We start from the raw sequence: 14,608 nt of genomic DNA on the forward strand, positions 1-14,608 counted from the left end.
TGAAGGCGCGGGTTCGATTCCTCGGTACCACATACATAGAAAAAAGCCGGAAGTGGTGCTGAGACTCAAGTGGTAGAAATCTAGCCTTGAGAAAGGACAGTGCTCAGGCCCTGAGTTCAAGACCCAGTACCATCAAAAAAAAAACACATCTGTATACACCTACAGGTGGATAGATAGATATACTTGCTATTGTGTATTTGCTGTCTCTTTCTATGGAGTTGAAGAGTTTTGAAAAGTGAAGCCTCACTTTTATTGTGTCCTAACAGAAAGGGACAACAAACAGAGATCTTAAACACTGGTATTTAAATCAAGTGCTTTGGAAAAGAAGAGTACTGGGGAACAATGACAAGTTCTTTGTTATTAAAGCACAAGAAATATGGCTGAGGTCAGTTGAAACAAGCAGGGGAATTTGATAGACAAAAATTTCATTTAAAAATAGGAAGTTTGGTTGGCATGCATCTTAAAAAGTATTTGTGTTATATGTTTACATAGAAATACTATGTAAACAATTTGAAGCTTAATTTAGACTAAAAATTTGAGAAGACTTTTTAAATATATAGAATGGGATTTATGAGGCAAATGGAATCAAAATGTAGAGACAGTAAAAATTTTCTCTAAGTTCATCTCTAGAATCCTTCCAGAATTTCTCAACAGGAAATATTTTAAACAGATTTGATTTGGTCCAAGTATTTCTAATGTCAATTCTTCTTGAATTTAGCTCAGACATAGTTAAGAAAGAGCTCATTATCCATTTAAAAAGTAAACTAGTTTTCAGTGACATTGATCAAGATCCACTGTATACGAAAACTCATATGTTGAAACTCCCTTTGAACAACTATCTTAAAATAAAGAGAAATGAAGAAAAATGGACTCCTCTTGCATAAAATGGAAAAATAGAAATATGATGTTGGAATGTTGAAAATAATTGATCTAGGCATCATGATATCTCAAATCTAGACCCCCTTTGATCTAGACTTTTCAACAATAAGCAAGTTGATCCACTATTTGAGATTTCAACTGAAGCAGCTATAGATTTCTCAAGTTTTTAATTGTACAGAATATATCTAGAATATAATGACTTACATGTATTTAAAAAACAGAAGCTTTAATTTCCTGTGGAGAAGAAAATTCACCATTTGCCTTACTTTTTCTATTTTGTTTTTGCTTTTCGAGTTCTGTGATGACCAAAGATAAGATTTCTAAAGAATAACAGAACACAGAGGCTCTTATCTCCAATTAATCACTAGAAAACCAGAAGTGGCGCTGTGGCTGGAGGAGTAGGGCAGTAGCCTTGAGCTGAAGAGCTTAGGGACAGCGCCCAGGCCAAGTCCAAGCCCCATAACCAACCAAAAAAAAAAAAAAAAAAAGATAGAAAAAGATAGAAAAGCATAATGACTATGGTAATTTTTTTCTTTTCACTTTTTTTCTTTTTATCCCATATGCAGTGTTCAAGATAACAGCCGAAATCATAGGAAGATATGGGAAAGCAAGGATTTTTTAATTACTTATTACTACATAGAATAAAATTATTTTCCATAGAAAAATGGATCTGATCATTGATGGATGATATGAAAAACTTATTTTCTTTAGTAAGAAAATATGCACAGAAAAATGCATCAGTGTGAGCTCCAAATTACAAGCCAATGCATTTTTGTCCAGTTCATATGCATATTGAAAATTTTAATTCTGTTTGAATAATGTCACATTCTTTCTTCTAATTCAGAGGATTAAAAAGCAACCTGAATAGAAAAACTATCTTGTTACAAGCATTTGAAAATATAGATTTTAAAGAAAAAAAACAGAAAAATAAGGTTATGCAAACATAGAAGTAGTTAGTAAATACTGGTTTAAGCACTATAAACTGGATCCGATATATGGAAAATGTGGGAAACATAGCAATTTTTCTTTCAATAAGAAGTCAAATTGAACATTACTAGTGACATAAAAAGTTGATATTCCACACTATTTTATAGGATGTGATATACGTTTACTTACCAATAGAGACGTTTTATTTAACAAAATGTTTATACTGAATACAATAAAAAATCTAAAATTAAATAAACCTAGATTATCTCGTCATATACATATAACATATGATGAGAGAAAATTTACTGCTTAACAACAATCACAGTTTATTAAGGTAGACTCTTCAAACATCAGTCTTATCCTAGAATCCAAGGATTACGGAGATAGCCAGAAGAATGGAAAATTTATGATTCCTTTGGCTGCCTGATGAGATCGTATCTCAGAATAAAATGAACCAAAATGAAAAAAAGCAAGCAAAAATTCACAGAAAACAAAAGCAAAACAATGTCAATGCTATTACCAAACTAACCCAAACCATACAAACCTGGCTTTATTTATTTATTTATTTTTTTGTCATGGGACTTGAACTCTGGGCCTGGGCGTTGTCCCAGAGCTCTTCAGCTCAAGACTACTGCCCTATCCCTGGAGCCACAGGGTCACTTTGAACCACTCTCCTCAGATCTCAGCCTCCTGAATAACTGGGATTACAGGCATGAGCCACCTCATCCAGCTTAGGGCAACTGTTTTAAATTAAGGCAGTCAAGAGACTTGAACAGTAGAACTTTATAGATTGATAAGATATGTCCCCAAACTAACTTTAAAATACATTTGGAGAGTAATTAGAAATAAGATGGGTACTACATGATAGAAAGAATAATTTTTATGTAGAGTAACAGTAGTGTTGTGTAGGAGTTCTTATCCTTAGGTGATGACAAAATATCTATTCTCCTTTTAGGTAGTGTACACAGAGTAACCACACACACACACACACACACACACACACACACACACATACACACACACAGAGTCACATGACACATACACACTTGCCATACAAATACCACACATGTCCAAAAATGCAAAATAGTGGAGAAAGCTGAAGCAAATTCAAAAAGAGAAAAAGTTACTAGTTGTTTAGTCTATGTGGTGAATACTTGCATCTTTAATGTGCTGTACTTTGAACTTTTAAAAAACTTTACACACTTGAATACATTGGAAAGCATTTAATGTACATTAAATATAACGTTACTTAAAAATGTAACGTTAAAATGGTAAGATGGTGAATTTTACACTGTGAATATTTTACCAGAATTGAAAGTTGGAAAAGGTCCTGTGGAAAGAATAACCCTGTCTGAACTGCAGTCAGTGCTGTTAATAAACAAGAAGCTGTGTCAGATCTCTAATTATTCACTTAACAGTTGCCCAGAGACATGAAGCACACTGGAGATGATTTTAAAAAATGCCAGATGAGTGTTCTGGAGTGAGATTTCTTTTTAAATAAAGCAATAAGTGAAAGAGGATCTGGATGAAAGTTCAATCCTGGATGATGAAGATACGTATTTCAGTAAGGATTCTGTAGGAATTGTAAACTACTAATTGACAAGCAGGGAGGGAGAAATGTAGCTGCATACAACTTTCGTGCACTCTCTTTTTCATCATTTTGTCAGCTAAGGATAATGAGAAGTTAACATGAGTTAAATATTGTAAAATTAAATTTTTCTTTAAAAGAATTCCATGTACATTTTACAACAAATCCTGTGGGCCACAGTAGAGGATATGAATAGATTCTAAAATATCCTGGGACATAAGTGAGGTTCAACAAGTCAGGGCCAATTTTGCCCTTAAAGTCTTTTAGGCTGAAGCCACAATTATAGACCACTTTTAGGTCTCTTGAGAGCTCTTCCACACACAAAGCTATGGGACACTGTAATTCTTACTCGCAGTGACTGAAAATGAAAGCCTGGTTAAGTACAAAGCTTGTTTTCTACCAAGCTCAATGAAAGGAGGAAGTGGAATGGGTGGGTGCCGGATGGACCAAATTCCCTAACCTTAACTGTGGACAGCAAGATTGCTTAAAAATTTGACAAACAATCCCAAATTAGGACTTGTCAGAGAGACATACAGTTGAAAAAAATATTTAAAAAAATGAACTGACCAACAGTGGGCTCCAAAGAGGACCACAAACCAAAATGGTATCTTTACATGACAAAGTCCTAACTAGAACGAAGATGACTTGGCTTTTGTTAATTTCAATTTATTTAGTTTTAGTATCTTTAGGCACTTGCATGAAGTGGCTTCTAATCAACATATCGCTTTGTGAGTACAAAGAACTTGATCAACTCCACGTCTTTGATCCTCTCTCAGCTTCACCCACAGCCCTTCGTTTACCTAGCTTTGGTTTCACTTATATTCACTGAATAGTATGACTACATTTTTCCACTCTTCCTCCCTCCATTTGTGTGCCCCACTCTCCTGACCCTCTCCCCTGTCCTGCTCCAAACAATAAACACTCATTGTAGCTTCATGGTATTCCATTTTGTTCAACTGTGAGTTGTTCAAAAGAGTTGTACCACTGGAATACTCTTCTCCTTATATATACCATACTTTTCTTAATATATTTGTGTATATATGTTTATGACCTTATATAGGATTGCATGTGCATATTTATAATTAGATCACACTTTCAGAAATGAGAAAAAATGTATCCTGTGGTACTAAACACTGTTAAATTGCCTGGGCTCCTGTGTTTCATTGTACCTGCATCGGTAGATGAGAATAAATTGCTTATGTAAAACTTTAAGGATGCTGTTAATACAGTTTCTGATGCACTGGATGGTAGAGTCAGAAATACTTAACTTCTGATAGTCCCTTATGTGATATCATGGGCCACCCTAGTTGACTGTAAGAAGTCAACTTTGTTTTTATTTCTTTTTAATGCAAAGTATCCCCCCCTTTAGAATTTAATAGATATCTGTTCACAAGACTAAATTGATAATTTAATGACTAATGACCACATTTGATTTTGGAGCAATACTTTAATAACTTAATAGTAAGGTTTTATATAATGTTTATAAAATCACTGTCATCTGTTCTTGGTGACTTTTTTATTTTTTTAATATTTTTTATTGTGATTAATAGAAGGGATACATTATATTCACCAGATAGAAGGTGCATAACTTCACAAACATTGATACCCTTTTCTCATGACATGGTCCCCATTTCCCTCCCACCCTCCTCCCATTTATCTTGATCTTGGTGACTTTTTTAAACATAAGAAATTGCCAATATCAACTTATCCAGTCTTCCAGAAACAAGGACATACTAAATCCACTAGAACAACAATGTTCATTGCAGCACTATTTACCAGAGCAAAGATATGGAACCAACCCAGATGCTCCTCAGTAGATGATTGGATCAACAAGATGTGGTATTTATACACAATGGAATTCTATGCTGCCATCAGAAAGAATGACATGGCCCCATTTGTAAGGAAATGGAAAGACTTGGGAAAAAAATCATATTACGTGAAGCCAGATTCAAAGGAACATAGGCTCAATGGTTTCCCTCATTTTTCATAATTAGTATAAACCTTAGACTCTCCTAGCAGAGATTAACAATAGGGCAAAACCTAGATACAAAAGGGCATACAGGATGAGGCTAAATGAAAGGACCTCCAGGATATGGAAACAAGAGCAATATAATGTGTGATTGTTGTTCTTAATATGCTATGTTTTTTTCTCACATCTTTTGTTGTCCCTTGCTTATTCTCATATTGTTACAGTATCTTACCTTGTTAACTGGTATATTGTATATATGTTTATTTGTTTATTTGAAATAGGATAAGGAAGTGGGGGAAACAAGATGAGGGTAGGGGTTGTGGGGAGGGAAATGGGGACAAAAATATGAGAAGGGGTATCAATGTTTGCAAGATAATATGCCTTCTATCTGGTGAATATAATTTAACCCTTTTATTAATTACAATAAAAAAGAAACAAAAATTGTCAATACCTTGTCAAATGATGTCATAAGTCTGAACTTAAACACAGGATAGGTACTTATTCTAACTTTAGGCATTTGGAACACTAAACATTTTAATAAAACTGATGATAGGAAAAAACTGATGATAGGAGTATAAGCGAAATTTGATAATAATAACTTTGAAAGCTTTAGTGTTTAGGGCAATTCTCTGTACCAGGATATGAATATTTCATGGAATCTTCTAAGAGAAATGAAATGCAAAAAGGTATTTTTCATTTCCTCCTGACCATCATCTTTGAGAGTTTATTTAAGCTTCACAGACAGGCCTTAGGTCTTCTAGTTAATAAACACAAAAACATAGAAATATAGACAGATGTCAGTGGGGCTGATATTAAATCAGATATTTTACATTGTACATCATCCTTTGGATAAATAAGCTTAAAGTTAGAACATACTAGAAACACTTTCACATTCATGTTTATTGATGTATTACCACCATAACCAAGTAATGGAAACACCTCAGATTCCCTTCAATGGCTGTATTATATCTATATACTCTATACAATACATATTATATATACATATATAATAGAATTTTACTTATTCTTCAGGAAGAAAGGAAGCCTGGGAAAATTATGTTAAAGTGAAGTAAGTCAAGCTCAGAGAAACAAAGTGTCCATGCTGTCTCTCAGATGTGAAAGTTACATCTAATTTATAATTATACATACATATATATGTGTGTGTGTATATACCTATAGGGTCATAAACATATGTACACAGACATATTTATTTTATAGTCTAACAGAATTAATTCCAGAAAGTGGGAATGTGGGGATTGCAGGTGGCATGGTGAAGTGTAGGGGAGAGAGTCAAACAAATGAAAATAAGGATGAGCAAACCTTGTCATAATAATAAATGTCCATATATGAAAATTGATCTGGGTGGGTTGTGCTGTGGGAGATGAGGAATAATGATGAAAAGAGTGACATTAATCCAGATGCTTTATACTCATATTGAACTAAAATCCCTTTGTACAACTACATAAAGATAGCAAAAATATATTGACAGACAAAAAACATATTAAAATATATAGAATAGCGGTATAATAAAATGTCTAAGAACTTGAAAATTAATTTATGTTAATCATATTTGTTATAAACTTTATTAAGTGGCTTGGCTTGCCTTGCTGTAATATAATATATTACACAGATATAACATATTACATATATAATATTTTATGATGTTGTATGAAACTGCAAAGGATCTTGGAAAACTAGAAGGTTTCTGTTTATAAGTTATTGAGGTATTTGAGAAAGATTTGGGCCTGAAAGATCTGAATGTGATTTGACAAGTTGATCAGTTTCTCAGGGCCTTTCCACTGCTGAATTTCAAAATAGTTGCAATTCTCTTTCCACATTTATATATTTTTCCAAAGTAAAATTTAACGACAGAATTATAATCATAGAAATGTCTTTCTCTGTACAGCATACAACATTATGCCAAAAGGTAAGGAAATTGAATGAGTTTTATAAAAATCTTACTTTAAAATTATTTACTTTAGTTATGATTGAACCAAGGTATATTCTACTCCTCCAACTGCCTAACTGCCATACTAATTCAAGTAAACTAAACAGAGAAAGTGAAAAAGCAAAACAGCAACACTCTTTAAGTGTCTGTAACCTCTGAAAGATGAAAATATATTAAAGAAAACCTAAAAACTCAATTTGTTCATCATCCAACGTCATAAAGGATATGCAAATAAAAACAACCCTAAGATACCACCTTACCCCAACAAGAATGGCCAAGATTTTGAACTCAGACAATGACAGTTGCTGGCGGGGTTGTGGAGAAAAAGGAACCCTACTACACTGCTGGTGGGAATGTAGTCTAGTTCAGCCACTCTGGAAAGCAGTGTGGAGGTTTCTTAAAGAACTGAAAATTGACCTTCCCTACGATCCTGCCATACCACTTCTGGGCACCTACCCTGAACATCATGACCCAAGATATGTTTATCTCTGCACTATTCACAATAGCCAGGTGAAGGAAACAATCCAGATGCCCTAGATGAATGGATGAATGTGGTATATATGTATATATATACACACACACAATGGAATTCTACATAGCCAACAGACAAGATAAAATAATGGCATTTGCAGGGAAGTGGGTGAATCTAGAGAAAATCATGTTGAGTGAGACAAGTCAAGACCTAAGGATCATAAGGCGCATGGTATCCTTAATATGTGGCTATTAGATCTAAACAGTACAAGAGCGAGGACTCAATATTTGCATACCCAATGCTATGGACATGGTATTGGAAATATAAACATAACTACATAGACATAAAAACCTATGAATCTATAGACATAGTTTTATTTCATAAATTAATATGTATCTATGATATACAAATCCTTAGCCTAATTTTGATTATGTTCTTAACACTAAGTGCCAGTGACTGTTTATAGAGATTCCCTTCTTGAACACTTGTTTGTCAAGCATGTCATTTGAATATGATGTAAAAATCAATGTTAATAAATTCTTTAATTAAAAAACTTCAAACTGGGCTGGGAGTTTGGCCTAGTGGTTAAAGTGCTTGCCTAGCATGCATGAAGACCCGGGTTCGATTCCTCGGTACCACATACATAGAAAAAAGCTGGAAGTGGTGCTGAGGCTCAAGTGGTAGAGCTCTAGCCTTGAGAAAGTCCAAGGACAGTGCTCAGGCCCTGAGCTCAAGCCCAGGACTGGCAAAAAAAAAAAAAAAACTTCAAACTGCAAAGACTAAAAGATATTGACTCAGCTATTAAAACTGATATGAAAATAAAGGATATGAAAGATGATATTTCTGGCACATATAAGATAGACAATTTATTTAATATTCATAATAAATTCAAAAAGACTGCTACAGTTCATTAGAGGAAGAATATTCCAATTTTAAATGTGAAGAAAAATCTTAATAAATTACTCACAGAAATAAAATCTGAGCAGCCCATCAAAGATGTCCAAGCTCATTTACTAATGGAAATAAACATTAAAGTAATAATGAGAGATCAGTTGTAATGCTACCATAATGGGAGAAATGTTTTTTAATATCACCTATTGGTAGGGATGAGTGTTAACCTGAGCAATTATAAACACTACTGTTTGTGGTTACAAGTTGTTATAATCACTTTCAGAAATAATTTGAAACCTTCTGTATACACTTGTATAATTCTAGAGTCAAATTTTGTTTTATCAACTGAGGAAATACTTCATCATTTTGCATGAATTATATTTTAAGGCAATCAAATAAGTCATGAGGAAAATTACTGTATGGAAAAATTCTAGTTACAGTACAAGATAAATGACATAATATTTAAAAATCTCAACTTTACTATCATATTTAAGTTAATTTCATAAATAAATGCAAAAATAATTGGGTAAAATGTGAGGATAAACCTAATAACATGCTTATGCAGATTCTGTTGGAATACACTGGTCAAAATGAGATGCAAAATTGGAGCAATATTTAATGTTGGATCACATATTAAAATTTCTTATTTAGGGGAAAAAATGAAACTGTATTTGGCCCAGTTATTGCACAGGAAATAAAGAGATAAAACTACATTATAATAACAAAATGAGATTATCAGTCACATTGAGATTGTAAGACATATTTCAAACTAGAACCAAAGGTTTCTCTAAGAAACCCCAATAGCCTATCCAGATGCCAGTGGTGCACACCTTGAATCCTACCCACTCAGCAGGAATCACAGTGGGAGTTAGGCCAGGCAGACCAATCTCAAGACTCATCTACAATTAACCAGCAAGAAGCTGAAAGGAGAGGTGTGGCTCAAGTGGTAGAACAGCAGCCATCAAGCTCTGCTAGTTGCCCTTAATTCAAGCTGCAGATGCAAGAGAGAACATTTTTAAAAGAGAAAACATCAAAAGAGGCGGTGTAAAAGAGAAAGAATAGTTATAAAGTGAAACAGATGAAAGACAAAATCACAAACTTATTTGACTTTTGATTGATCAACCATTTGAGGCAACTAATGCAAAACAAAAAAGGAAAAATTAGTTACTAGATGGCATTAAACAAAATTTATTTTTGTTCATTAGAGGGGGAAAATACACCTGTGCTATTCTGTTTATAGTAAAAAAAAATAGCAGGTTTTATCCCATTCCTACTACATAGAATTATCATTCTATGTACAATGTAGACTAAGACATATACCTTGTCTGCAAGATATATGTATATTGTGTATAGTTTACCTCAAGTCTGTGGTCCTTGGAAGAAGTCTTTTTTTCCCACTAAAGTAGACCTCAAAATCTTCATTCTTGAGTCGGTGTGCATAGTCAATGTAACCTGACACCTCTTGCCCATGAGAATTTCTGTCACGAATGAAGATCACGGACTGGTGATTTCATAGAAGAACAAAGAATAGAGGGTCAATTCATAAAAGCCATGGGAGTACATTATATTTGATAAATTACAGCTTCTGAGAATTGCATTCACCAGAGCTATTTCCAATATTTTTTGTAGTTAATCATTATGATGATTCTTTCAGGTAAATACAACCATTTTTCTCTTGGCAGATAAGGAAACATAAAAATTGTCTAAGTGTGCACATAAGATGCATTTGTAATAATTTTGTATAATAGCATCAATAAATAACTTATAAAACTCTTGTGGAGATGTTGTTTGAACTAGATGAACTTCTTTTTGTGTGCAGGTCCTGGAGCTTGAACTGAGGACCTCAGAACTTTCCCTGAGCTCTTTCGTTCAAGGTTGGCACTCTACCACCTGAACCATAGTTCCACTTCAAGCTTTTTAAATTGGAAATCAGCCCAAGCTGGCTGTGAATTATGATCTTCAAATATTATCCTCTTGAGCATCCAGGATTATAGGTGTAAGCCATTGGCATTCTGCTTGTCTTATTTTTGATCATCATTGTCTCCATGTGGAAAGTTGAGTTAGTCAATGACGCATAACCAGTAATTTCATAACTGAATTCAGCCCTATGCTTGTATGTTTTCCTAGTATTTCTTTTTCCAGTTGAACATCTCTATTACATTTTCTGTAATAGAGATATAAGTAAAGCATCTTCTCATTACCATGAGAATCAAATTGTCTTTTACAAAACTGCACAAATCAAAATTACAAAATTATATCCTTTAAAATATTTCTTATTCATAGTAATTATTTTACAAATATTAAGAATCTCCTACATTTTCTGGCATTTTATGAAATAATACAGTAATAATCAAGACTGCTAAATTCCAGAGCCCTAGAGCTTATGTCATGTGAAGATATAGACAACATATGCAAAAAATGAATATTTCTGGACCAGGAGTTTGGCCTAGTGGTAGAGTGCTTGATAGCATGCACAAAGACCCGGGTTGAATTCCTTGGTACCACATACATAGAAAAAAGCCGGATGTGGTGCTGAGGCTCAAGTGGTAGAGCTCTAGCCTTGAGAAAGTCCAAGGACAGTGCTCAGGCCCTGAGCTCAAACCCAGAAATGGTAAAAAAAAAAAAAAAGAATATTTCTCATGAATGATAACTGTGATATAGTAGTGGAGAATGTGATTATCTACAGAATTAGTTGGTAGTCAACATCTATCTATCTATCTATCTATCTATCTATCTATCTATCTATCTATCTATTTTTGTTTATTATTTCTGCCAGTCCTGGGTCTTGGACTCGGCCTGGGTGTGATCCTTGCACTACTTTTACTCAAGGCTAGCACTCTACCACTTGAGACTCAGTGCTACTTCCAACTTTTTATGTGATTTAATTGGAGTATAAGAGTCTCTAAAACTTTCCATCCCAGGCTGGCTTCCAAATAAGATATTCAGATCTCACTCAACCTTCCAAGTAGCTAAGGATTACATGTGTGAGCCTTCAGTGTGTAAGCGCTTATTTAGATAGTAAGAAAGATCTCAAAAGATCAAGTCTGTAGGAGAAATGCCATTTATTTCATGTTCCAAAGAAAAAGAAATAGAAAAACAAGTAACTTCCAAATAAGAACTGATAATGTAGTTGGTTTCAAGGATAGATCGAATTTTAGAACTTCATGGTAAAGTTCTATATTTGGGAGAACCTCTAAGACTTTCCTTTTCTTTCTAGTAATCACTGAATTGTTCCTTTTTTGATGTTTGGGGGCTTCAAATAAGGAGCACTGATACAGGTGACTTTACATGGCAGAACTTCCAAAAAGGTGAAGTTAGGAAATTGAACGGATTTAGTTTTTCCCTATTGAATTTAAGAAAATATCACTGACAATATATTATTGGTGAATCTTAATTGAAAACAGTGATGTAACAGACACAATTATCAGTATGCTGTTATGTCACCATGATATTTCATTTTGCCTGTCGGTTCGATAATAGGTATTGCAAGTATTGTGCTGACTGAGAAGAATTCCAATGCAGATTTTTGGTTTAAATGGACAAAATGCAATAGATTAATTGTATATCCCATGGATACAGCAGGAGAAGGAACAAATATTTATTGTTAGTCCTATATTCAATCTTATATAGACTTCAATTCTTAGTCCTCATTATTCCCACACATCTCCATGCCATCAAATTCATATAGACCTGCTTCCGTTTCTTTGCTCAGAGCTTGTTCTCCACCTTTGAACCATGGCTCTAGACCAGAAATGAGGACTGCTTATTGATTTTCCAAGGTGGTTGGGAAAAAATATTTGGGGGTTTTAATAAATTCTTTGCTTACATTCATAACACTAGCTTATCATTCACTGTTTCTATCATTACTTTCTAGGTTAAGCAGAGAGTAAGTATATAAATGTATAACTATAACTTAACATAGTATTTGAGTCTCTGGTTCAATATTGGAAATAAATATATATTGGCATTTTTAAATTTATGGTTTTTATAGGCTTTTTATTTTTGCAGGTCCTGGGGCTTGAACTCAGAGCCTGACCATTGTCCTTGGGCATTCTCAAGGCTAGCACTCCACCATTTGAGCCACAGAACCATTTCTGGGTTTTCTGTGTTTGTGGTACCAAGGAATCAAACCCAGGGCTACCTACAAACATGCTAGGAGAGCACTCTACCACTAGGCCATGCTCCTGGCCCCTTAACATAGATTTTTAAAGAACTGAAAAGACAGGCTTGAATGCTTCACATAAATCTTAGGAAAGTAAACAAGCATCTTACTCTTCAGTGTTCCTATGAAAAAAATGACTGATAAACTAAAATTACATATATTCCATTAGCTTCATTATTTTTGTATTTTGTGTTATTATACATATATACTCTGTGTGTGTGTGCGTGTACCATCCTTTTACATGTCCCTGTATTCCAATCTTACTGTCCTATCATTTTAAGATTGCGGTATCTGCTGTGTGTGTTTTTTGTGAATTTCAAGCCTTTCTGGCTTTAGAAAAGCTCAAGTGAGGCTCAACTGGACATAAATACAGTGTTTTTTTTTAAGTTCCCTGAATATTTTGGGGCAAGTCACTCAAATTCACAATGTCCCTTCTGTATTTACAAGTCAGACACCCTTAAGGAGGTTTCTGGAAAATCTAGAAAGTATCTTTGATAAGAAAAACACCACCATATCAAACCAACTAATTGAACCAATCACTGGAATCCTGCATGGAACCAAGCATTGCCTTAGTTCAGCCATCTAGCAAGGCTCTCTCCATTCTCTTTCTTCCTCAAAGAGAGAAAGCATGATTTCTTTCTTTGGTTTGCCTGGCACTGTTCAGGTCACATTCTGGTACACTTAGAGATTTCTAAAAATGAAATTGTCAACAAATATCCCAGTGCCATTTAATTTTTTATGTCAATTCTCATGGCTAAACAAGAATTTAATTTCTATAATTTCTTTCAATAGGAGAAAATGCTCAGCCCCCTTTCATACAAATCTGCTCCAGGTAGATAAAAATTCCCTGTTCTTATCTTTCCAAGAATGATCATACACATGAAAAAGTATATAAAAGTATTTTCAATAAATTTTAAAGTTTGTTAAAATATTTTCCCCATGCAAGTATTTCTTAATAATTTATTTTAAATTTTTAATTAGTACTAATGAGGTGTGACAAATTGGAATAAATTACCAAGAGATTACAATTCAGCATTTAATTTATATGTACATTATATGTATTATATGCATGTTATTATAAATGCACAGCCTGTGATTACAGGCCTAGAAGAGGTGATAGTTATAACAAAATGTAATGTGGATGAAACCTTAGTATTTCATTTATTTTGTATATTGTAGTTTGAGAATTACAAAGAAATTGATCAACACACTTGATTAATTTAGCATGCATTTTTCTCCAAGTGAAAAATAATTCCTGCAATTATAAGTACTGCTTGTTGGCCAGGAGTTTGGCCTAGTGGTTAAAGTGCTTGCCTAGCATGCATGAAGACCCGGGTTCGATTCCTTGGTACCACATACATAGAAAAAAAAAGCCGGAAGTGGTGCTGAACCTCAAGTGGTAGAGCTCTAGCCTTGACAAAATCCAAGGACAGTGCTCATGCTCTGAGCTCAAGCCCAGGACTGGCAAATAAATAAATAAATAAATAAATAAAAAATAAATACTGCTTGTTATCCTTAAGAGGCATTATGTTTGGAGCAAATCATAAGGAGCTCTAAAATATTCCATACTATGTAGATGGCATTATTTTTCTTATTATAAATATAGCATCTGTAAGCATTGAGTTTCAGTAGCTCCTCAAGTTCATGCAGCTAGAGTGAAACTCTTCCAGTCAGACCCAGAAAACTTTCCAATGATCCTTTATGTTCTGATTCAGTATACAGTGAACAAATAGATCTATGTTCAAGTGCTGGCTTTACCATCTATTATTTAT

The 14,608-nt window shown here is 34.0% G+C and overlaps 1 protein-coding gene across 1 annotated transcript in view; it reads right to left on the reverse strand.

Annotated features, from left to right (window-relative positions):
* The window catches only part of Cfap299 (cilia and flagella associated protein 299), a 488,707-nt gene that overhangs the window by 63,943 nt on the left and 410,156 nt on the right, over positions 1-14,608 (reverse strand). The window contains exon 4 of the mRNA XM_090344002.1: positions 10,033-10,175. Coding sequence (XP_090200128.1) covers positions 10,033-10,175 — 143 coding nt within the window. The remainder of the gene's footprint in view (positions 1-10,032; positions 10,176-14,608) is intronic.

Source organism: Megascapheus bottae, chromosome 13 (assembly GCF_031878675.1).
Source record: "Megascapheus bottae isolate mThoBot1 chromosome 13, mThoBot2.hap1, whole genome shotgun sequence".
Classification (NCBI taxonomy): Eukaryota; Metazoa; Chordata; class Mammalia; order Rodentia; family Geomyidae; genus Megascapheus; species Megascapheus bottae.